We start from the raw sequence: 26359 nt of genomic DNA, 5'->3' as shown, positions 1-26359 counted from the left end.
GACTTTCACACCTGTACTTTGTAAGGTATTTGAGAATTTACCTGTAACTCGGGAATTGTTTGTAATCTGTGCATCCTTATACGTTGATTTTGTATGGAGTAGTAATAATACTTCGTGGTTTTACTTTGGGTGGTGGTGGTAATGGTTTAGTCCCTGAGTCATGTGCAGCCCCACAGACTGTAGCCTTCCGTGCTCCTCTGTCCACGGGATATCTCAGGCAAGAATACTGGAGTGGGCTGCCATTTCCTTCTCCAGGGGATCTTCCCGACCCAGGGATCGAACCATGCTTACTGCATTGCAGGTGAATTCTTTACTACTGAGCCATCTGGGAACCTCTAAAAGGATACAGGAGCAATTTGTCATGTTAACGTTGTGGTTTTCTTTTTATAAAGGTAATGAGTTTGCATTTTACAGTTGAAACAATATAGAAAGTTATCAACAAGACTGAACTCTAAATATAGTGAAAAAGTTTATCTTTCTAAACCTCTGCATACATTTATATGGAAATAAGTATAGTGATTACACATAGGTATATGTAGAGAAGAACTTCTCTAGTGGTTCACTGGTAAAGAATCTGCCTCCCAAACTTGCAGGAGACACAAAGTTTGATCCCTAGGTTGGGAAGATTCCCTAAAGAAGGAAATAGCAGCCTACTCCAGTATTCTTGCCTGGAAAATTCCATGGACAAAAGAATCTGGCAGGCTACAGTCTAGGGGCTTGCAGAGAGTCTGACACAGCGTAGTGACTAAACAATAACAAGTGTATAAAGAAAGAGATTTATATGGATGGGAACTTAGACTTGCTATACAAACCTGCTTTTTCCTCCACATGTATGTTTTAATGATGATTCCAAGTCATTTACATGGGTGCACATCATTCTTCGTAACTGCTGAATAGTATTTCTTTGCATGATATACTGTATTTTAGTTAACTAATCTACTAAACAGGTTGTTTTGTATTCTTACTTAACCATTTTGATGAGTATATTTCTATATATTCCTGCCTTTACAGATTTAAGCGAGCACCACTTAATACATTTCCATCTGAGATCTCATAGGACATCAGCATTAGGACTGTCGTTGTTACTTGTCACTGCCTGTGGGCTAACTTCTTGTTACCTTCAAACCATTTAATTTGCTGCTCTGAGGAACTGAAAGCCAAGGTCTAAAACTTTTTGTACAGAGTAAGCTTTTAATAATAGGTCAAAGCAGGGTTCTGTCACAGGTAAAAGTCTTATGGGCTTAACATCGTTGCCTCCACAACATGTGTTTTTGCTTTTTCTACTTGGTGAGGAGGGCTTCCATCCCCAGGAAGCAGGTGTGTCACTGTGCTGTGCCGCACACATGGCCTTCTAGCTGCCATACACACACACACACACATACACACACACACGCACAGCCTTCTCGCTGCAGCCTCCACATACACACACACACATACACATAGCCTTCTAGCTGCAGCCTGCACACACACACACACACACACATAACTTTCTAACTGCAGCCTACACACACACACACACACACACAGCCTTCTAGCTGCAGCCTGCACACACACACACACATAACTTTCTAACTGCAGCCTGCACACACACACACACACACACACAACCTTCTAGCTGCAGCCTGCGCGCGTGCACACACACACACACACACAGCCTTCTAGCTGCAGCCTCCACATACACACACACACATACACACACACACATAACTTTCTAACTGCAGCCTACACACACACACACACACACACACACACACACAGCCTTCTAGCTGCAGCCTGCACACACACACACACATAACTTTCTAACTGCAGCCTGCACACACACACACACACACACACAGCCTTCTAGCTGCAGCCTCCACATACACACACACACATACACACACACACATAACTTTCTAACTGCAGCCTACACACACACACACACACACACACACACACACAGCCTTCTAGCTGCAGCCTGCACACACACACACACATAACTTTCTAACTGCAGCCTGCACACACACACACACACACACACACACACACAACCTTCTAGCTGCAGCCTGCGCACGCGCACACACACACACACACACACAGCCTTCTAGCTGCAGCCTCCACATACACACACACACATACACACACACACATAACTTTCTAACTGCAGCCTACACACACACACACACACACACACACAGCCTTCTAGCTGCAGCCTGCACACACACACACACATAACTTTCTAACTGCAGCCTGCACACACACACACACACACACACACACACAGCCTTCTAGCTGCAGCCTCCACATACACACACACACATACACATAGCCTTCTAGCTGCAGCCTGCACACACACACACACACACACATAACTTTCTAACTGCAGCCTACACACACACACACACACAGCCTTCTAGCTGCAGCCTGCACACACACACACACATAACTTTCTAACTGCAGCCTGCACACACACACACACACACACACACAACCTTCTAGCTGCAGCCTGCGTGCGCGCACACACACACACACACACAGCCTTCTAGCTGCAGCCTCCACATACACACACACACATACACACACACACATAACTTTCTAACTGCAGCCTACACACACACACACACACACAGCCTTCTAGCTGCAGCCTGCACACACACACACACACACACAACTTTCTAACTGCAGCCTGCACACACACACACACACACACACACACACACACAACCTTCTAGCTGCAGCCTGCGTGCACATACACACACACACACACACACACAGCCTTCTGGCTGCAGCCTCCTTGTGCCACCGTGCTCTCTAAGTGCGGTTTAAGGAACTGAGGCCGAGAGAGGCTAAACTGGTTTGCCTATGCTTGCACATTCAGAAGTCTCTTGAGTGGTGTATCTGTTGTACAGAGCTAATTTCCAAACTCATAGCAAGTGGGAGAAGCTATGTAATGCTGTGTGTGTCCGTTTTGTAATGGAACATGTAGTGTGTCTATGATTTGAATTGGTAACCTAGATAAAAACTGAAGTTTTCTAGCCATGGTAGCCTTGTTATTATGGAGAACTGCAAGGATGTGTTTGAGATGATCTGCCTTAAACATTGGTGCCGTGCCCTTTCTGTGTGTCCCCAGGCCCTGGCGTCGATGTGCCCGCCCCCGACATGAGCACCGGCGAGCGGGAGATGTCCTGGATCGCCGACACCTACGCCAGCACCATAGGACACTATGTGAGTGCTCGCTGCAGCCCGAGGCTTCATCTGGTGTCTGTCAGAAGTGACAGTTCAAATGATGATGTACATAAGGGGAAAACTCGAGTTTGTCTCCTCTCCTTTAATTATGTCTTGTTTTATATATTATTTTACTTCCTGTCCATCTTACATCATGAGCTTCCCTGGTGGCTCAGTGGTAAAGAATCTGCCTGCCAATGCAGGAGATGCAGGTTCAATCCCTCACTCAGGAAGAGCCCCTGGAGAAGGAAATGGCAACCCACCCCAGTATTCTTCCCTGGGAAATCCCACTGATAGAGGAGCCTGGCAGGCTGCAGTCTACGGGGTTGCAAAAGAGTCAGACGCAACTTAGTGACTAAACAATAACCTTACATCATAAATGTAGTGAACTTGGGTTAGGCTTTTACTCACATGCAGTCCTGTTCTCAACACTGGGATGGGACCCTCAAAGATCACCCACCAGGGCAGGATTCATTATAAGACAGTAGATGGGAAATAAAGAAGCATTCAATTCGGGCTTTTCCCTCAAAGAAACTAAGACACATTAAGCAGATAAGGTATGAAGACAGTGTAATAGCAGGGTGGAGAGTTTCTGAAAGCAGACTTCCTGGAAGGAGGTATTTGGTCAGGGCTAGACCTTGAACATGGATAGAATTCAAATGTGGGGATTTGGGGAATAGGCAGAGAAACTGTAGAGCTCAGACTGAAGACGAGGCACATTTAGAAAGGTAGCAGGAGATGAAGAAGTACAGGAAAGAATAAGAAAATACTCAAGTCCCCGTGTTTTTGTTTTCCTTGCTAGTCAGCGGGGAGCCTTTGATGCTGACTCTTCCTTAAGGGAGAGGGGCTGGCCGCAGTGTTAGGCTAGAGCAAAGAAGGCCTCCACAGTGTCAGCATCCGCCTTCCCAGCCTGGGAGCCACGTGGCTAGGGAGAAGCACCGGCTCAGAGTGGACTCGGCTCAGAGTGGACTCGGCAGTACCGGGCTGCACATGTGGGACCAAGGCGAAGGACAAGGTTGAGTCAGAAAGAACCAGGAGGACCTGGGCCTCTGGGCTGCGTGGAAGCAGTGCCACGGGCACAGGACACAAGGACAGTTGGCGCTCTGTCCTTGAAGGGGTGGAGCCTTGCGAACCACGTACGGAACAGGAAGAGGAAGTAACTGAAGAAAGACATTTTGTTACCCAAAACCTGGATTCACCTTGATGGGTGTTAGGCCAAGACATGACCAGACTGAAGACTGGCTTGGTTTACTACTCAGAGCAAGTCAGCACTAGGGATCTTTCCCAAAGCAGTGTCTCCCAGAACAGCAAAAGCGGGAACCTTTTAAGCCAAGGGTACATGCATATTCATGAAGGGGCTTGGTGGTTGGCAGAGTCCAAGTTTTAGTTGACTGAACTTACTAAGATCAGAAAAGGTCAACATCTTCTTCCTTTAGATTTCAGTTGATCTGATGGTTGAGTGCTGAGACCTGTTCAAGTACAAGCATCGTGGACAGGCTTAGATAACAGAATGGCTTCTCTTTTGTGAGGAAGGCTTTGCCTGATCCTCTTCCTCTAAGAACTCCATACCCTAACTGTTCACAATTTATTCTAAAAATATAGAGAGATCACTTACTACATGCAAGGCTTATAAAGTACAAGCAAGGTGGGAGGGGGGTTCAGGATGGGGGACACATGTACACCCATGGCTGATGCATGTCAATGTATGGCAAAAACCACTACAATATTGTAAAGTCATTAGCTTCCAATTAAAACAAATTAATTAAGTTTTTTTTTAATTGGAGAATGAAAAAAAATAAAGTACAAGCAAGGTGTTCAATATAGTTGGGGTAAGGCTAGAAGGAAGCGTTTTGATGCCATGAAAAGAGTACTGGGAACCGAACCACGTCTCTGGAGTAGGATCAGAAAAGCCTCCTTGAGATGTGACCTTTTGGTCTACACTCTGAAAGAGGAGTACTTATCAACCAGGGGAAGTGGTGCTGGCCAAGGGTTAGAGGCAGAAGGAAGCACCTGGGTCCTTATGTGAAAAGCAGCGAACCTGAGAGGCTGCAGGAAGACTGGTAGCCAGAGTAGAGAGGGCACGAGGGAGGCCCGCAGGAGAGAGTCAGACCAGAGTCCTACCTTGTAGTAGGTGACGAGAGGCTGAGGGAAGACGGAGGTAGCCAGAGTAGAGAGGGCACGAGGGAGGCCCGCAGGAGAGAGTCAGACCAGAGTCCTACCTTGTAGGTGACAGCAAGGACTTTGGTCTTTGTCGTGAAAACAGAGGGAAGCCAGTGAAATGCTAAGTAACAGGTGTGTGCCGCAGAAAATGGGATTGTTGGGGAGAGAGGACGACACAGGAGCCCCAAAGCGCTATTGGCCTGCCTTAGAATTGAGAGGAATGGGCAGACTGGAGAGTGTTTTCGGGGTGGAGGGGAAGCAGTTAGTTACAACAGAATGAGGACTACCAAGAGCTGTGCACTGTGCATGCTGGGGGTGCTTCTGAGCAGAGGCCAATTCAGCAACTAGGTTGGAAGAGTAAGGATGGAGCCAGACTTCAGGGGGGCTGCTGAGAGTGAAGTAGGGCATGAAGAGTAGCCTTCACTTAAGAAAAATGGCACTGGCGAAAAGACAACTTGAAAGGTGCCTGTTTTCCAAAGAGAAAGGTTTTTGTTGTTGTTTGGCATGTTGATTGGCTGTGGGCCACGGATTCATCTTTCAAGGGCCCTAGTGGAAAATCAGCCTTAGAAGAGGAGGAATATTGTTTCCTCTGAAAGAGAGGAAGGGGGCTACAGCATCTAGTGGAGACGTTTAGACTTGTCTCATTTCCCGAAGCGACGTGGTGTGTGTGTGGTTGGGAGCGCTGGTCAACGCCCAGGGTTCTGGAACGGGCTCCTTCACACGCCAGCTCCGCGACCTGCGGCCAGTGCCTTAAGCGGTCTGTGTCTCGGATTCCTCATCTAGAAAATAACAATAGTACCTAGTTCACGAGATGGTCATTAGGATTAAGTGAGTCATAGTATAATGTGGCTCTTGGTAAACACAAAAAATAAGTATAAATACTACACCAGCTAAATTCTGCAAATCCCCTACGATAAAACAGGAGCAGTATGAGGCACTTCAAAGAACTTTGGTTTTGACTGCCATTCCCAAAAGTTGCTTCTCTATGTTACCTTCTTTCGTTAAATGAGCTCTGGGTGTGGGCTTTTTAAGCAAAGCATTGGACTGAACAGGACAATGCAGTGGGCTGTACATTCTTACTTCCTGGCTGGTTCCCAAAGGTGACAGGAGAAAGTCTTATGAGGCTTTGCCAACTAAACCTCAGACTAAACGCTGGTAAAAGACTGTCCTTAAAGTGATAGGAAATTCAGAATCAGGGCCGGGCCTGAGATAAGAAGCCATAGTTTTTGTTACTGTGTTCAGATGTGAGGGCACTGGAAAGCAAGCAAGTTCTCCACCCTGGCCCAGGCTTTCCAGAACGATTAGGTATTCAGGGCAGCTCGCAGCCAGCCGGCACAGTGCCTGACCTCAGAGAGGATCGCTGTCAGCTCCGACATTTGCATTTTCTCTGTTCAAAAGCATTTGGCACCTGGTTTGTGATTCTGTATTCATAAGCATTAACTATTCATGAAGGAACACTGTGGGAAAACTACTAATACCATAAGTCACTTTACTGGAACATTTTGGGTTTTTACTTTATCCTCTTTGTTGGTAATGATACACCTAACACAATCCTAAATTCTCTCTGTAAAAGTATTTATAGTCATTTTTTAACTTCTCCAGCTAGAACATTGGAGGGTAAGGGATATGGTATGAAATAAGGCACTGTATCTTATTTCATTTGGGTAGCAAATCACCTCAGTTTATTAAATACTAGATACTTTAGCCTCTGACGTAAAATGCTTCTTGTATTTTATATTGACTTCCTATATACATTAAGACTCTGTTTTCTCATGTCCCACCCATCGATTTATCTATTGCACACTGTTCTGGTTGCTACAGTTTCAGTTCAGTTCAGTCACTCAGTTGTGTCTGACTCTTTTTGACCCCATGGACTGCAGCATGCAAGGCTTCACTGTCCATCACCAACTCCTGGAGCTCACTCAGACTCATGTCCATTGAGTCAGTGATGCCATCCGACCATCGCATCCTCTGTCGTCCCCTACTCCTCCCGCCTTCAATCTTTCCCAGCATCAGGGTCTTTTCAAATGAGTCAGTTCTTCGAATCAGGTGGCCAAAGTATTCGAATTTCAGCGTCAGTCCTTCCAATGAATATTCAGGACTAATCTCCTTTAGGATGGACTTTTTGGATCTCCTTGCAGTCCAAGGGACTCTCAAGAGTCTTCTCCAACACCACAGTTCAAAGCTTCCATTCTTTGACTTTCAGCTTTCTTTATAGTCCAACTCTCACATCCATACACGACTACTGGAAAAACCATGGCTTTGACTAGACGGACCTTTGTTGGCAAAGTAATGTCTCTGCTTTGTAATATGCTGTCTAGGTTGGTCATAACTTGCCTTCCAAGGAGTAAGCATCTTTTAATTTCATGGCTGCAGTCACCATCTGCAGTGATTTTGGAGCCCAAAAAATAAAGTCTGACACTGTTTCCACTGTTTCCCCATCTATTTCCCATGAAGTGATGGGACCAGATGCCATGATCTTAGTTTTCTGAATGTTGAGTTTTAAGCCAAGTTTTTCACTCTCATCTTTCACTTTCATCAAGAGGCTTTTTATTTCCTCTTCACTTTCTGCCATAAGGGTGATGTCATCTGCATATCTGAGGTTATTGATATTTCTCCCAGCAATCTTGATTCCAGCTTGAGCTTCATCCAGGCCAGCATTTCTCATGATGTACTCTGCATATAAGTTAAATAAGCAGGATGACAATATACAGCCTTGATGTAGTCCTTTTCCTATTTGGAACCAGTCTGTTGTTCCATGTCCAGTTCTAACTGTTTCTTCCTGACTTGCATATAGGTTTCTCAAGAGGCAGGTCAGGTAGTCTGATATTCCCATCTTTTGAAGAATTTTCCACAGTTGATTGTGATCCACACAGTCAAAGGCTTTGGCATAGTCAATAAAGCAGAAATAGATGTTTTTCCGGAACTCTCTTGCTTTTTCGATGATCCAGCAGATGTTGGCAATTTGATCTCTGGTTCCTCTGCCTTTTCTAAATCCAGCTTGAACATCTGGAAGTTCACGGTTCATAAGCATTACTTTTTTTTTTTTTTTGAGCATTACTTTACTAGCGTGTGAGATGAGTGCAATTGTGCAGTAGTTTGAGCACTCTTTGGCATTGCCTTTCTTTGGGATTGGAATGAAAACAGACCTTTTCCAGTCCTGTGGCCACTGCTGAGTTTTCCAAATTTGCTGCCATATTGAGTGCAGCACTTTCACAGCATCATCTTTCAGGATCTGAAATAGCTCAACTGGAATTCCATCACCTCCACTAGCTTTGTTCGTAGTGATGCTTCCTAAGGCCCACTTGACTTCACATTCCAGGATGTCTGGCTCTAGGTGAGTGATCACAGCATTGTGGTTATCTGGGTCATGAAGATCTTTTTTGTATAGTTCTTCTGTGTATTCTTGCCATCTCTTCTTAATATCTTCTGCTTCTGTTAGGTCCATACCATTTCTGTCCTTTATTGTCCTTGCTGCTGCTACTGCTGCTGCTAAGTCGCTTCAGTCGTGTCCAACTCTGTGCAACCCCACAGACTCCCCCATCCCTGGGATTCTCCAGGCAAGAACACTGGAGTGGGTTGCCATTTCCTCCTCCAGTGTATGAAAGTGAAAGTGAAGTCAATGTCCAACTCTTAGCGACCCCATGGACTGAAACCTACCAGGCTCCTCCATCCATGGGATTTTCCAGGCAAGAGTACTGGAGTGGGGTGCCATTGCCCTCTCCTTTATTGTCCTTACTTTATGTTAAATTCCTAAAACCATGTTTCTCCCATCAGAAAGTACAATATACTTTATTATATATTTTCTAGGAACAAGAATCTGAAAAAGTGAGATTTATCTCTGTTGATGAAAGTATACCTTGAAGACACACACACTTCTAATGAGTATAATTTTAAGTTTTGCACCCTTTTTTTTTTTTAACAGGATATTAATGCCCACGCCTGTGTTACTGGTAAGCCCATCAGTCAGGGTGGAATCCACGGACGGATCTCTGCTACCGGCCGGGGAGTGTTCCATGGGATTGAAAACTTCATCAATGAGGCTTCTTACATGAGTATTTTAGGAATGACACCAGGATTTGGAGACAAAACATTTGCGGTTCAGGTAAAAATGTTTGTTGCTCTCTTAAGGAATAACTGATATTCAGGCAGTAAGATTTCCAGTGTTTTCAGATGTGCAATTTTTAAAATCGTATTGGCGTATTGTTGACTTGCAGGGCTGTGTTAGTTTCTGTCATGCAGCGTAGAGGTTCAGTCACGCACGTGTGTAGGTTCCTTTCCGTATTCTTGTCCACTGTGGCTTGTCACAGAATAGTGAATATAGTTTCCTACGCTCTGCAGTAGCACCTTGCTTTTTACGCATCTCATATTCACATCTGCCATTCCCAGACTCCCAGTCCATTCCTCCTTCGCCCCCTCCCCCTTGGCAACTACGAGTCTGTCCTCTATGTCTGTGAGTAGAAACAATTATCTGCTGTGGTCTTGGAGGGCTGTTTTTCATGTGGGCGCATCCCTATGTAGCCTGCATGGGTTTAGTGCTGTTTCATGCGAGGGCCATTTTTAGCGTGGGTGCCCGCCGCCTCTTTCCTCAGTGTATGCTAGCTGTTATCCCCTTGATAGGAAGTGTGACCAAAGCCTGCACTAGGTATTCAGCGAGCCCACCCCTTTGCTATGCACGGCCCAAGGGCTCAGCTCTGATTTTAGCCCCGCTCTGTGCATGGGAAATCTGCCAGTGCCAGCTGCAAGAGCCCAGCAAGGGGGCAGCAGGGGTGTGTGTCCCCAGTGCCTGCAGAGAAAGAGGATGCGTGGCAACCCTGCCCCTCGCTTCAAGTGCCACTTACAGTGGCATGCCCTTACACTCCTGTGTCCCTGGCAGGTCCAAGCTTCCTCATACACACTCTGTTGCAGCCATGCCACACTCAGGCTGTCTCCATGCAGCCAATAGCAGTCCTCCCCCAGGTCTGTCCTCTAAAGTCTGAGTTTCAGCACTCACCCCCCACCTCCGCCAGCAGACGTGTATTTCAGGCTGGGGTGCGCAGGGTGGTGGCATGGACAGTCTGTGCAGGTCTCCTCTCTGATCTGCCTGCCACAGAACAGTTCTTGCTCTCTTCTGAGCCTCTGAACCCCTTTCCTGATCTCCCCCACCTGTGAGGCGGCTTCCCAGGATACAGGAACCTCTCCCCTTTTGTAGCTCCCTTCCAGGGCTTCCCTGGTGGCTTAGACAGTAAAGAATCCTTCTGTAGTGCGAGAGACCAGGGTTCAATCCCTGGGTCAGGGAGGATTCCCTGGAGAAGGGAATGGCTACCTGCTCCAGTATTCTTGCCTGGAGAATTCCATGGACAGAGGAGCCTCACAGGCCACAGGCCATGGGGTCACAAAGAGTTGGACACAGCTGAGTGATTAACACTTTTACACTTTCACTCCAGGGACACAGGTCCCATTCCACTTCCCTTTTTTTTTTTTTCTTTCATCCTACCTGATTAATAGATCTTTAAAGATCTATTAATGGAAAGATCTAAACTAACAGATCTCTCTTGTCCTTTCAGGCGTTTGAGGTCTAGTGATTAGTAGGTATTCTGTGAAAATTGTTCCATTCGCAGATATATTTTTGATGTATTTCTGGGGAGAGGCGAGTTCCACATCCTTACACTCTCAGTTGGAGCCTTTAAAATTTGATCCTTTGGATCTCTTAAGGTTTAAAGTGGACATTTGCAGAGTAATACATCCTCTTAAACTGTTATGTGTATACACAGTGATCCAGATTTCAGCTTTTGCTCGATGTTTGATTAGTTTGCTTAGAAGAATCGAAATTAAGTTGAACTCTACTTTAAAATAAGACTCATATTCCTCCCAGTTAGTGACTTATCTTTTCATGACCATAGGATATCTGGCCATCAGGGACTGAAGTCCTACGTAGTAGCCATTTCTTTATAAGTCAGCAAGCTGCTCGTAACTGAACGTCTTCAGGACTCACTAGCACAAATTACAAAGGGTTGAGTTCTGAATTCCAAAACACAGAAATTTATTATTGAAGAGAGACATGGTTTCTTTTGTCAAAAGGATTTTGAGAATTACTTCTAAACTAATAGCATGTGTATTGGTCAGAATAAGACTTAACCATCTGTGCTAGGACTTTGATTTTTGTTTCATGTACAACTGTTCTTCACAGGGATTTGGTAATGTGGGCCTGCACTCTATGAGATATTTACATCGTTTTGGTGCTAAATGTGTTGCTGTTGGTGAGTCTGATGGCAGCATATGGAATCCAGATGGTATTGACCCAAAGGAACTGGAAGACTTCAAATTGGTATGTTGTTCTAATATCTGAGGAGTTTGACCACCTGGATGTTATAAAGTTGAAATAAGCATTGTTGAAATCTGTTTCCATTGCTTTTTTTAGATTAATTTTTATTGGGATTACAATGTTGCACTAGTTTCTGCTGTACAGCGAAGTGAATCAGGTGTACATACATCCACTTGTGGGTTCCGTCCCACGTGGGTCATTTACAGGGCACTGAGTAGAGTTCCCTGTGCCACACAGTAGGTTCTTCCTGGTCATCTAGTTTTATATGTACTGGTCTGTCAGTCCCAATCTCTCGATTTTTCCCTCCCCCACTTTCCCCCTCGGTGACCGTAAGTTTATCTTCTTCATCTGTGACTCTGTTCCTGTTTTGTAGATGCGTTCATTTATGCCCTTTTTAGATTGCACACAAGCATATCATGTATGTGTCTCCCTGTCTGCCTTTCTTCACTCAGTAGGGACTCTATTCCTGTTTTGTAGATGCGTTCATTTATGCCCTTTTTAGATTGCACACAAGCATATCATGTATGTGTCTCCCTGTCTGCCTTTCTTCACTCAGTAGGGACTCGATTCGTGTTTTGTAGATGCGTTCATTTATGCCCTTTTTAGATTGCACACAAGCATATCATGTATGTGTCTCCCTGTCTGCCTTTCTTCACTCAGTAGGGACTCTATTCCTGTTTTGTAGATGCGTTCATTTATGCCCTTTTTAGACTGCACACACGAGCAGTATCGTGTGTTTGTCTCTGTCTGCCTTTCTTCAGTAGGACAGTCTCTAGGTCCGCTCATGTCGCTGCCGATGGCGTTGTTTCCTGCTCTTTATGGCTGAGTGATATCCCATTGTATATGTGCACCATCTTCTCCATCCATTCCTCTGCCAGGGGACATTTAGGTTGTTTCTCTGCCCTGGCTACTTACATCTATCTTTTTGAATTATAGTTTTCTCCAGATACATGCCCAGGAGGGGATGGCTGAATCATACTGTAGCTCTATTTGTAGGTACCTCCATACTACGCTTCATACTGGCTATGCCAAATTCACATTCCCACCAGCGGTGTAGGTGGGCTCCCTTTTCTCCGCAGCCTGTCCAGCATTGTTTGCAGATTTCTTGTTGATGGCCATTCTGACCCTGTAAGGTGCTAGCTCATTGTACAATTGTTTTGTTTTTAGTATTTTTCTTTCTTTATTGGCTGTGCTGTATTTTGATTGCTGTGCTTCAGTTGCAGTGAGAGGAGGCTACTCTCTAGGCGCCATGCGGGGACTTCACAGGCTGTAGGGCACGAGGGCTTCAGTAGCTGCCGCTCCTGGGCTCTGGGGCGCAGGCCCAGTAGTTGAAGCGCACAGACTTAGTTGCCCCAAGGCATGTGGATTGTTCCCGGATCAGGGATCAAACTGGTGTCCCCTGCACTGCAAGGTGGATTCTTAACCACTGAACCTCCAGGGAAGCCCTTCGTTGTAGTTTTTTTTTTTTCCTTCGTTGTAGTTTTGATTTGCGTTTTCTAATAATTAGTGATGCTGAGCATCTTTTCATGTGCCTCTTGGCCATCTGTATGTCTTCTTTGGAGAAATATCTATTCAGGTCTTCCATTCATTCGTTTGTTTTTTTAATGAGCTGCATGAGTATATTTTGGAGATTAATCCCTGTTGGTCTCTTCATTTGCAAATATTTTCTCCCTTCTGTGCGCTGTCTTTTCACTTTGTTTGCTTATGAGACTTCATATCATAGGCACTGAACATAAACATTTAAACTCTGTCGCAACCATTAATTCTGATTTTTAATCAATAATAGCAACATGGAACAATCCTGGGCTTTCCCAAAGCAAAGATCTATGAAGGGAGCATCTTGGAGGTTGACTGTGACATACTAATCCCTGCTGCCAGCGAGAAGCAGCTGACCAAGTCCAATGCACCAAGAGTCAAAGCCAAGGTGACATGACGATGGGTTCCGCCTTACTAATGGGATTGAAGGTCATAGAAAAGCTCTAATAGGTTTCTTCTTTAAAAAAAAAAGAAAGCTTTACTGGGATATAATTCACATATAGTTCCCCAGCATGCAGTTTAAAGGGGAATTTTTTGTCTCTCCCAGCCCTCTCCCGTGCACACATCTCTGAGGCTCAGCTGGAGGTGATTTCACAGTGTTATCAGCATTTCTCTATGTTTCTAACTTTCTTGCAGATCATTGCTGAAGGTGCCAACGGACCGACAACTCCAGAAGCTGATAAGATTTTCCTAGAGAGGAACATTATGGTTATTCCAGTAAGTAAACTATGTTTGCCAGATTTTATATGTACTCAGAGTCATAATTGTTTTTTGCAAGGAATTGTGAGGAGAGGATTGTTAGTTTCCCAAGCCTTAGTGAATTTTTCATCTTTATTTTGCTTTTAAGAAAATAAAGTGGAAGTGTGGTTAATATAATAAGCCTGTCGAAAAAAAAAAAAGACAGTTCACTTGGACCTGAACATTTTCTTTCAACTTCAGGCTCTTTCTTGAGTATGTATTTAGACTTCTTAAATCCAGTTATATAAATGTGAAATGTGCTAGAAATACTACTGTAACTTGCAAATGTTCCTCGCTCCTTTTACTCAGAAAGCTAATATGAGTAACATGTGCTTAAGTTTTTCAGTGGTTAAGCATGGGGTCTGTAGCAAAAGGTCATTAGAAGTTAGTGTTGACTTGTGATGCATTTTGAAGAACTCCTTTTGCTGCAAGCACTTTAAAAATTTCAGCTAAACTGAATTTCTTAAGTGTAAAATTTCTGCCTCTAAGATATATATGGGAAGTTTGAAATTTAATCTGCTTTCACATTGAGCTCTTATGTTCACTGTAAGCTTTTACTACAACCATCATCTCATTTTTTTGTATATAGGATCTCTACCTGAATGCTGGAGGAGTGACAGTGTCTTACTTTGAGTGGCTGAAGAATCTAAATCATGTCAGCTACGGTCGTTTGACCTTCAAATATGAAAGGGATTCTAACTACCACTTGCTTAGTGAGTTCTGATTATTGTGTTCTCTAAGAGTAAGCTTTTGGGCCACCTTAAAGGTTGGGGAAAGCCTGTGTTTAATAAAAGGACTAATTTCCTTTTTTGTTTTTCCCCAAAAAAATTCCAAGATAATTCTGATATGTATCTGAGTTTTAAAAAGTAATTACAGGTTTTTCTATTAAATGGTAGTTTTGGTGATATAGAATTCTGTTATTTTTCTATTAACCAATAATGAGATAGTGGTATTAAGTGAGTAATAGTTACATACTTAGATGTTTTTTTCTTTTAGTTTTTAAAATTTTTTTTTAAACCGGAGGATAATTGCTTTACAATATTGTGTTGGTCTCTGCCATACATCAACATGAATCAGCCATGGGTATACATGAGTCCCCTCCCTCTGGAACCTCCCTCCCCCACTTCTTATTTAATCTCAGAGTAGGAAACCATTCTGTCTCATGAGTCTTAGACCAAAAATATACAATTTCTTTAGAGGTGTTCAATATATGAACTCTCTAGAATGTATTTATATTCCAGTGTTTATTCTGCAGGTGTTCCCAGAACATGATCTGTAAGTTAGTAGTATATAAAGAGTATCATTTTAAACCCTGTTGATAATCATCCATTGCTTTCTCAGATTGCTCTTGGTAAAGACCTATCTAGTGTCAAGAATTTTTTGCATCTTTTGATAAGAATGCTTTTAGTCTTTGACTAGAGTAGGCTTCAGAGTTAACACTGGTATTTTCCTCAAGCTAAAATAAGACCAAGACCTCCAGCTGAGCTTTACTGAGCCCACTGAGAATCTGGGTGAAGTTTTCCATCAATTTCCATTCCTTTTTCTTTTTAAAAGAGCCAAGGAAAAACCCTGGTAATGGGTGTTACGGAAACAGACCGGTGACCTAAATTCACACTTACATAGGAATTTGGCAAAGTGCTTTATCCTTTTAGCTCAGTTTTAAATGAGTAACCCTTTTATGTCATTAGCGTTGAAGGTTTCTAAAACTATTCAGTTTAGGATTGTGAATATAGTTTGGGCTACTTTGGGTTGTATTTCATTTGTTTTTTCCTACTAGCGTTTTATCTTCATTTCTCGGCTTTTTATAGTGTCTGTTCAAGAGAGTTTGGAAAGGAAATTTGGAAAACATGGTGGAACTATTCCCATTGTACCCACAGCAGAGTTCCAAGACAGGATATCGGTGAGTGTGCTCGTGACGGCATTTTCCATGCACGGCCGGCTCTCTTCTTCAGATTAGGCCGGATAGATTAAATGGGCTTAAGGGGTGGTGACCAACATGACCACTATATGGCTTCCCTTTTTATTATGTTCTAAAAATGGAGTATCTTAGCATGAAATAATTCATGGTTCTACTGCTTTTGATACTTCTACAATACAGATGACTCAGCAAGTGATTCTAACACGATTGTGAAGAATTATTGTGTATGTTGACTCTCAAGCTTTAGAGAAATAGAACTGAAAAGTAAACATTAGATTGACTTATATAAAGATTGCAATTGCAATATGGACACATTAAGAAAACAGATGAGAAAGGATATTTGATGTTAATTAGCTTTCAATAGATTATATTAATACACATCATAAAGAGAATCTCTTTACCAGTAAATGGCATACATCATGAAAAAAATCACAGGAAATAGGCTTAGAAGAAATGTTTAACCTCATTGTTAAAGAAATACAAATTAAAATAAGGATCCTTTAACGTATTAAACTAGCTTAAACAATGGATCTTATACTCACCATGTCTGTGGTGAAGCAGTTGTACCTTCATTCTGCTGACAGTGCAAAAATGTTATTCAAGTGTTGCTCCTCTTCGACACTATAATAACATCCCTTCTGGGAATTAATCCTACAAAAACAGTTCTAAAGGAGAGGAATAATTCTGTGCATAATGTCACTGAACTGTGTGTGTAGTCATTTTCAAAATTAGGTTTGATTTAACATTCTGGTGGGGGGTGGGAGGGCCATAAAATGGCTAAGTGATATATCTTATGAAATAGTCCATCATAGAAAATATAATTTAAGACTGTTACAACATGAGGAAATGTCAAGGGCTTTGTTTTGAACGAGAAAATACGCTCTTTGCACTCTGGATACTCAGTGTTCTCTTCCAAGAACCTTCCGCTTTTCCACAACTATGCATCCCTGGTTTTGGTCCCTCCTTTTGGAATACCCAGACCTGCTCCCTGCTTGAGTATCGTCACATCTCTGTCCCCTGGAAGTTCCCTCTGTGTGCCAGCATTTCATCTGTCCTTCCATCGCAGGGAAGTTACGTGCGTCCCCAGGCCCCGCCGCTGCAGCAGCCGTAAGGTGGGCTTCTTGCTCCTCCCGTGGTCGCCCCACATCCTAGCACATGGCCCGCACGTAGCGGCCAGTGTATCAGTGTATCAGCAACTTTCAAATGCTTTCAGTGCTTCCAATTCTTGATTTTAAGGCTGTTTCTCATCTCTTATTGACTTATTTATTACAGGAGTTTTGTAATAAGTTTTAGCTGAAAAACAAGTTTTTGCCCCCACCTCCCTTCCTCTAGTCTCCCCTCCCCAGCCATGATCTGGCCCTGCCAGGACCTGTGTCACTGACTTGATCATATTTTCACTGTCCCCATTACCCCTGCTGCTGCTGCTAAGTCACGTCAGTCGTGTCCGACTCTGTGCAACCCCATAGACAGCAGCCCACCAGGCTTCCCTGTCCCTGGGATTCTCCAGGCAAGAACACTGGAGTGGGTTGCCATTTCCTTCTCCAGTGCATGAAAGTGAAGAGTGAAAGTGAAGTCGCTCAGTCTTGTCCGACTCTTCGCGACCCCTGCCCACCAGGCTCCTCCGTTGATGGGATTTTCTAGGCAAGAGTACAGGAGTGGGGTGCCATTGCCTTCTTCACTTAAATTCCATTCACCATCATTACAGTCACTCCCTGGTCTTGTTTTGCTTCATCACACCCTCTTGTTAACACCAGAACCTGATGAAATTCCGTGCTCTGCCTCCTTCATTCCTTCCCTGTAGCAGGAGGCCCCACTGACTCTTCAAACTCTAACTTCAAGTAGGCTCTCAGTTCCCCAGCAATTAAGTTACTTTTCCCTGTTCCACTCATCTTCTCATTTTCCTGGTGATGATATCATATTTTCTCCTTTTTTCCTCCCCTGCACTCCAGTTCATGCCCTGGTATCTGTTCACAGCAAAGCGAAGCATCAGGGAACTTGCAGCTTCTGGTATCTGTACCCTGTTATTATTCTAGAGCAACTCTTTGTGCTTCCATCTCAGCCTGCATCTTGTTCTGGGCAACTGGATGGCCTGTTTTCAATTTCTCAAAGGTTTTCAATTCCCAGCAGACCTTTGCCTCTTTTGCATCATCAATTTTCCCTCGTCAGTCATTCCTATCAATGTAACAAATGCTGTCTTAAGAAAATATAAATCTTTCAATCACACTTGCCCTTCCAGGTCTTGTCATTTTTATTTCCTGTATAGCAAGGGCCTCCAGCCCCTGGGTACCGTCTGTGGCCTATTAGGAACCAGCTGCACAGCGGGAGGCGAGCAGCAGGCAAATGGGTGAAGCTTCGTCTGTAGTTATAGCCACTCCCCACTGCTGGCAGTACCACCTGAGCCCCGCCTCCTATCAGGTCAGCGATGGCATGGTATTCTCCTAGGAGCACAAACCCTACTGTGACTGGCACAGGCTCACAAGCATTTAGTGCCTGGTGACCCAAGGTGGAGCTGGAGCCGTGGTGCTGGCACCGTGGAGCGGCTGCAGATACAGATCATCAGCAGATCTGCCTGCACAGGGACAGTGTAAGTCAGTTGCTTGGAGCTCATACCAGAACCCTGTCAGCGAGTGGGGAGTGATGGTGAGCTGTATACTTCGTTATATATCACAGTGTGATAATAATAGAAATAAAGTGCACAATAAATGTGCTTGAGTCACCCCAAAACCGTCCTTCCTCCCCAGTCCGTGGGAAGACTGTCTTCCCCAAAACATGTCCCCGGTGCCAAAAAAGTAGGGGACCGCTGCTAATACAGCATACCTCCGTAAAAGGTGCATATACTGTTCTCAGTTCTTCTGCATCCGTACCTCCTGTTCTGCCCAGCACGCCACCAAAACTGCTCTTGTCCAGGTAACCAGTTTGGCAGCATTGCCAGATTGTCATTTGCCATATTGTCGTTTTCCAGTTCTCATCTTCCTCCGCTGGTCACAGGTGATCACTTCCCGTGGAATACGTCTTAACTCCCAGGGTGCCGCATCCTCCTGGGTTTCTCCCTGCCTCACCCGCCAGCCCTTCTGCTGATCCCTGTCATCACTCTGCCCTGTTAACAGTGGAAGCCCTCAGGCCCTGAGCCATTCTTAGTCTGAATCCAAAATTCTGATGATCTTAGCGGCATGGTTTTTAAGTGTGTGTGCTGTTTCCCCCACTAGAATCTAAACTATGAGAGGAGAGAATTTTCGTTGTTCTGTTTCCTGCTGTGTCCTCAGTACCTCGAAGAGTTCCTAGCACATAGTACATACGCAGCATTTGAGTGAATGAGTGAAAGGCATAGCAGTGTTCACTTGTAAAGCGAGTGTTTCCTAATTTGGTAGAACAAGTTTGGAATAAGGTTTAACCCATGTTTCTTAATTGATACAAATGTTATACAAATGTACCTTCCTGAGTGAACACATATTAATTGGATAAAGTTCAGAAGTATATCTTGCCTGAAAGAAAACAATTCTATCTCACTGTATATTGACTTAAGAATCCATTGTTCTCTGACAGGTGAAGCATGTCTTTGTATGGTTTTGGTTAAACTATTCTTTTTCCTAACAGGGTGCCTCTGAGAAAGACATCGTGCACTCTGGTTTAGCTTACACCATGGAGCGCTCTGCCAGGGTACGTATGCAGATGCTGTTAGTGTTTCTGCTGGTTACATGAAGTGCAGCTCAGCCGTGTCTCCTCAGCCGCCCGATTGTGTGTGCAGTGACAGAAAATATCAGTCTGTTTAAATGTTCCAGAATGTGTGCTTTTTCATTCTTAAATGATGAGTGTTGTTTCCAGGGTCCTCAATATGTTTTCCAGACTTTGAAATAATTAATGCCAAGTTAGGAGGAGTGATGTTTAGCTTAGTCAGCCAAACTGGATTGCAGCTCAGTGCACATTACTCTGTTATAGCTATAGGAAGCTACCTTACTGCATAGAATTTGGTATATGTGAAAGTTTTCTTGACAACTTGATCATTATTTCAAAGCCTTTGAAGCACAGTTTGAGTCCAGTTTTCTTAATTTCTTCTCAAGTTCAGATTCTATCCACTTGGCATTAAGTTGAAATAGCAGAGCAGATGTTAATCATGGTGTTTGCCGTTAATTTTTTTTAGATAACTAGCATACTGTAGGAGAAGGCAATGGCACCCCACTCCAGCACTCTTGCCTGGAAAATCCCATGAATGGAGGAGCCTGGTGGGCTGCAGTCCATGGGGTCGCTAAGAGTCGGACACAACTGAGCGACTTCACTTTGACTTTTCACTTTCATGCATTGGAGAAGGAAATGGCAACCCACTCCAGTGTTCTTGCCTGGAGAATCCCAGGGACAAGGGAGCCTAATGGGCTGCCGTCTATGAGGTCGTACAGAGTCAGACACGACTGAAGTGACTTAGCAGCAGCAGCAGCGTACCGTAAATTCACCCTTTTAAAATACATAACAAAAAGCCTTTAAGTATGTTCACAAAGCTATGTAGCCACTACCACTAACCCCAGAACATTTCCATCACCCCATCCTTAGTTCATTTAATTATTAGTGTATATCATACTTACTTCAGATTACTAGATGTCTAAGGGGCCTAGAGATAGCTCGCATCTTAAATTCTGAAGAGTAGAGTAGCACCTTCTTGTTGCCTAAACAGTAGTTTGTATTAATTCCAGAGAATTAATCGTTCCCACCTAGAAGTTGTTCCTCTGCCTAAGTAGTTTCTCTTTGGCTGTACAAATCCGGTCCTAAAGTGGTACCGGGTGACGTACCAGGCTCCTACGCGCCTGTGTTCATAGACTGGCTGCTTGAGTCGGGCTGATAACCACTGCGCTTTCCCCTTCACCTCAGCAAATCATGCGCACGGCCATGAAGTATAACCTGGGGCTGGACCTGAGAACGGCCGCCTACGTCAACGCCATCGAGAAGGTCTTCAGGGTGTACAACGAGGCTGGCGTGACCTTCACATAGACCAGGCTGTGGCTGACTTCCTCACTGCCCTTTCACCTCTTCATCTGCAGACCTATCACGAGTTTACATGTAACCACGGAAATCTCTCTCTCATGACTTAACAGATAATGGACACCATTTGCAACAAGTCAATCCAAATCAGCCCCTTAAGAAAATTAAGGTTAGGGGATCATGTATAAGCTAATAGGTGATCGTAGAAATTAGCTATTCCAGAGAGTCGTTTGGGCATTTTGCCTTTAAATACAGTTTCTTCCGCCTGCCTGTGCTGCCTTTCTCCATGGCTGCTCCTCGGCACAGTCGGCTGTGGCCCTGGGAAGGCACCTGCCGGCCAAGACCAGTCGGTCACTTGCCGCTTCGGCTCTGAACACGTCTGCCAGGAGCTTTGACACATGTAAGAAGCAGGTACGTGGCATTTTCAGGAGGTAGCATGGTTCTCAAGTGAGTTATTGGTATTTTACATCAGCAAAATAACTCGATCTTACAGGTTACAAACAAAAACAAAACTGTTTCTCTTTATGTATTTTATTTTAGAAAAAGTACATGCTGCTGTAAGAAAATTGCCTTTAATCATTTAACAAGCCTAACCTTGACTCAAGCAGTGAATGCCTATAAACATAATAAATGAAAAAAGCTAGTATTTTTATAACATAAAACAGTATCATTTATAGCTTGTCAATTGCATACTGTCATCCAGCAAAAATAAAAAGCCCAGTAGAGAATTAAGTTATCTTCATACCTGCAAATGATGGAGGCTATTTTTGTTAAGGCTGTCGAATTTACTAACCACAATTATGATATATAGTCCAAAGAATGTAGTAACCTCCTTATCATGTTAATTAATTGTTCTCTTTTGAAGATCTGTTGCATTGACTAATTGAACGATAATTCAAGTAGAGTGTCCCAGAAAAAACTGCTTGGGCTCCCTCTTCGGAGTCTGGCTGGCAGCCCTGAGCATTGCCAATGGCCCCAACTCGCCCTGACTTTGTGTCCTCGTTTGGAGGCCTCATCTCTGTGCACGGCTTCCGCCCCAGTCGGCTGGAAGCAACTTGGGGTGTGTTTTGTTGGGAGTTGTTTGGCCAGGGCCTTTGAACAGTAGTGTCCCAATGAAGTACTAGAGAGTATTTATGTAAGAATGAGCTTTTCTTTTTTTTTTAAACAATAATATCCTTTTAGAAATTTCTAACTACTTTGTAACTGCATGACTTAACCTGGTGATACAACAGTTATTAAAAAGACTACCTTTTCCAAAGCTTATGTTTCTTTTCTGTGTTTTTGTATTTGATATGTTTGCCTTTTTCAGTAGATGATAAAACTAATTGGGTTTCTGAAATTTTTGAAACAAACACATACATAACGTATCTTTGGATTATATTGAGCAGCCCAAATTTGATCCTTGGATTCTTTTCTGTTTTAGTCTATGAAACAAGATCAATGGCTGTTCTCAGGGAAGAGGTTCTAGTGCTTAAAACTGATGTACCAACATAATTTATATACCTTTTTTTATATATAAGTACTTTTTAACAAAGGGAGGTTTTGTTGATTATGGTTTTGTTTTTAATAATTTAGTCACAGGATATAACAAGACAGAATGCTAATAATCATAGTATTCATATGATTCATAGTAATCATAGTATCCATAATCAACAACTGGATTCTAGACCTGATTCCACCAGCTTATATAGCTGGCAAATCTGGAACATAACTTTCAGCTGAACTTGGTGTCTGTTTTGTACTGAGTCTGTCTCTCCATGGTTCTGAGCATCTGGTCAAGGAGTAGAGAAGCCCATGGCACTGTGGTCATGGCAAGCCCTTCCCAAGCACAGTGATGTCTATTTGCATTCTAAATGGAACATTAAAATAGGAGTGGGGGCGGCAGGGAGAGATGTGAAAACAAGCTCCGTAATATTTGGAACAATACCGAGTGGGTGAGTAGAGTTTAGGTCATGTGAAAGTGGGATGATGAATCCTAGTGTGGTCTTTGGCTGACGTTTTGGGAGTGTTTATATAGTCATGCTGCGCCTCCAGCATTGCAGGCAGATTGTTTACCGCTGAGCCACCAGGGAAGCCCTGACACCTATGAGGTTAGTATTATCCTTATACCAAAGCCAGGCAGAGAAGATTACACACCAGTATCCTGTGTGTGTGCGTGTGTGTGTGTGTGTGTGTGTGTGTGCGCCGGGGCTTCCCTGGTGGCTCGGTGCCACGCAGTGAGAATCAGCTGCGATGCAGGAGACACAGGTTCAGTTCCTGGGTCAGGAAGCTCCCCTGCAGAAGGCAATGAAAGCCCACTCCAGTATTGTCACCAGGAAAATCCCATGGACAGAGAAACCCGGTGGGCTACAGTCCATGGGGTGCAAAAAAGCCAGACACAGCGTGGCAACCAAACAGTATATGGGAGAGATTATATATATAAACAATATTCAGTGTCCTGTAACATGAGTCAGAACTGCCATCATTTAAAAGTCTACAAATAATAAATGTTGGAGAGTATGTTGAGAAAAGGAAACCATCTTACACTGTTAGTGGGATTATAAATTGTGTAGACATTATAGAAAACAGTGTGGAAGTTACTTAAAAAAAAACGAGGTACCATACCATCCAGAAATCTGTGTCTAGGGCATGTGTCCAGACAAATCTCTAGTTCCAAACGGTACATGGATCCCTACGTTCATAGCAGCATAACAGAATAGCCAGGACGTGGAGACAACCACAGTGGCCACTGGCATGAACGGATAAAGAAGCCGTGGTGCGTATACTGGAAACATACTCAGCCACACGGAAGAGTGAAATAATGCCATTTGTAGCAACATGGTGAGCCTTGAAACTACCACAGTAAGTGAAGTAAATCAGGAGAAGACAAATACCATATCACTTACATGTGGAATCTAGAATATGACAAATGTACATACCTACCAAACAGGAAGACTCAGAGAACAGATTTGTGGTTGCCAAGGGAGAGGGAAGTAGGGGAGGGAAGGACTGGGAGTTTCGGATTAGCATATGTGATTGAGTATATAGGATGGATAATCAAGGCCCTACTGTATTAACATGGAACTATATTCATTATCCTATAATAAACCATAATGAAAAGGCATATGTGTAACTGAACCACTTTGCTGCATACCAGAAACTAACACGGCACTATAAGCCAATTCCTCAATTTAAAAAAATACCCCTTAGTAACAAAAACACAATAGTATTCAGAAACTTTCTGAATATCCAAGAGCACAAAAATACATACATCATACCTACATCATGATCATGTAGGATTTATCCCAGGAATGCAAGGATGGATCAACATAAGAAATCAATCTGAAATCTTTTTTATGAATGAAGATGGCGCCAAAGGTGGAGAAAGAAACTGCTGCACCTCTCAAAGCCAAAGCTACAGTAAAGGCTTTGAAAAGCCAACAAAGCAGTGTTCAAAGGCATCCACAGCCACAAAAAAAAAGGAGATCCGGACATCACACACATTCTGACAGCCCAAAACACTGACTCAGGAGGCAGCCTGAATAACCCTAGAAGAGCACCTGTAACAGAAACAAGTCTGACCGCTATGCCATCATCAAGCTCCCCGTCCCCAGAGTCAGCCACGAAGGAAACATAACACTGGTATTCACTGTGGATGTCAAGGCCAACAAGCACTGGATTAAACATGCTGTGAAAAAGCACTGTGATGTTCACATGGCTAAGGTCAACACCCTGATCAGACCTGATGAAGGCATATGTTTAACCGGCTCCTGACTACAATACTTTGGATGTTGCAAACAAAACTGGGATCGTCTAAAATGAGTCCAACTGGCTAATTCTAAATATAAAAGTTTTCACTGTATAAACATGAAGAAATCAATCTAATAAACCCCATTAACTGAACAAAGGGGAGAGGGGACACATAATATCAATCGCTGTGGAAAAAGCACTTGACAAAATCCAAGACCGTGTCTAAACATAAGCAACAGTTATGAAAACCCCACAGCTAATATTATACTCATCAGTGAAAAACAGAAAGCTTTCCCTGAAGAACAATGTTCTTGCTTTCACCCTGTTATTCTACATTATACTGGAAGTCCCAGCCAGAGCAATTAGGCAAAAAAAAAAGCCATCTGAATTGGAAAACAAGATAAACTGTTTACAGATGACATGATTCTATATACAGAAAATCCCATAGAACACACACACTCTCTCTAGAACACACACACTCACACTCACACACACACTCACTCTCTCTCTCTCTCTCTCTACTGGAACTAATACACAAACTAAGCAAAGTTGCAGGGCACAAGACCAACACTCAAAAATCAGTTTTCCTGTGCATCAGCAAAGAGCAATCTGTAAAGGAAATTAAGAAAACAATTTCACTTACAATAGTATCCAGATGAATAAAATGTCTGGGAGGAAATAAATTTAACCAAGGAGGTGAAAGCCTTACAGACCAATGGAATAGAACTTAGAGTCCAGAAGCTTCTGTGGTTAACTGATTTTTTTTTAACATTAGTGCCAACATCATTTGTATTAGTTCCCCAAGGCTGCCTTAAAGTACCACAAATTGGACGGCTTAAAACCACAGAACTTTTGGGACTTCCCCGGTGGTCCAGTGGTTAAGAATCCACCTTCCAAAGCAGGGGACGTGGGTTTGATCCTTGGCTGGGGACTAAGTCTGGGCCACAACTACTGAGCCACATGCCACAGCTAGCAAAGCCCGTACCACTGTGACTAAGACCCAACACAGCCAAAAATACATAGCTAAACAAACATTTTTAAAAAAAAACACATGGAATTTTATTGTCTTGTAGTTTAGGCTGCAATAAATTGAGGTGTCAGCAGGACCATGCTTTCCCTGAAGCCCAAAGGGAAGAACTCCTTACCTTTCTCTAGCTTTTAGTGGTGGCCATCAAGCCGTGGCACTCTTTGGCTTGCAGCTGTATCACTCCAATCTCTGCTTCTGTTGCCATGTGGCCAAGGTCCCTCTGTGTGTGTGTTCTTATAGGGACACCAGTTATACTGGACTAAGTGTCCACCTTACTCCATTATGACCTCATCTTAACTAGTTACATCTGCAATGACTGTTTCCAGATAAGGTTACATTCTCAGGTACTGGAGATTAGGACTCAGACATATCTTTTGCAGGCGGACTCAATTCAACACATAACACCATCCTATGAAAAAAGAATAGACTCTTCAACAAAAGGCATTAGGACAACTGTATATCCACATGCAAAGGAACAAAGTATGACTTCTTCCTCACTCCGTGTATAAAAATTAACTCAAAACGGATCAAAGACCTAAGTATAAGAGATGAAACTGTAACGCTATAAGAACAAACCATATTGATAAACCTTCATGGCCTTGAATTTGGTAATAAATTCTCATTTTTATTTAATTTCATTCCTTTTTTATAATTTCTAACTATTTGTATTCTCTAGTTAATATTGATCTCATACCTTCCTTTAGTTCTTTAGATATTTCTTTTAGCTCTTCAAACATGTTTAAAATAGTTGAAGTCTTTGTGTAGTAAGTCCATT

General features: G+C 43.4%; 1 protein-coding gene and 1 long non-coding RNA gene across 2 annotated transcripts in view; one reads left to right on the top strand and one right to left on the bottom strand.

The window, feature by feature from the left end:
- GLUD1 (glutamate dehydrogenase 1) overlaps positions 1-22086 on the top strand; it is a 40005-nt gene extending 17919 nt beyond the window's left edge. The window contains 9 exon segments of the mRNA NM_182652.2: positions 3110-3204; positions 9290-9469; positions 11534-11671; positions 13455-13592; positions 13841-13921; positions 14532-14655; positions 15751-15842; positions 19455-19517; positions 20718-22086. Of these exon segments, the coding sequence (NP_872593.2) occupies positions 3110-3204; positions 9290-9469; positions 11534-11671; positions 13455-13592; positions 13841-13921; positions 14532-14655; positions 15751-15842; positions 19455-19517; positions 20718-20837 (1031 nt within the window). The 3' untranslated portion in view covers positions 20838-22086.
- Positions 4963-25847, bottom strand: LOC112444758 (uncharacterized). The gene is made up of 3 exons (XR_003033107.2): positions 25703-25847; positions 16403-16525; positions 4963-6143 (listed from the first exon to the last, which is right to left on the bottom strand). It is a non-coding gene; the product is annotated as an uncharacterized lncRNA (long non-coding RNA).
- Between the last annotated feature and the right edge of the window lie 512 nt (positions 25848-26359).

The sequence above is a fragment of the Bos taurus genome, chromosome 28 (genome assembly GCF_002263795.3).
Source record: "Bos taurus isolate L1 Dominette 01449 registration number 42190680 breed Hereford chromosome 28, ARS-UCD2.0, whole genome shotgun sequence".
Classification (NCBI taxonomy): domain Eukaryota; kingdom Metazoa; phylum Chordata; class Mammalia; order Artiodactyla; family Bovidae; genus Bos; species Bos taurus.
This window is presented reverse-complemented; position numbering and strand designations above follow the sequence as displayed.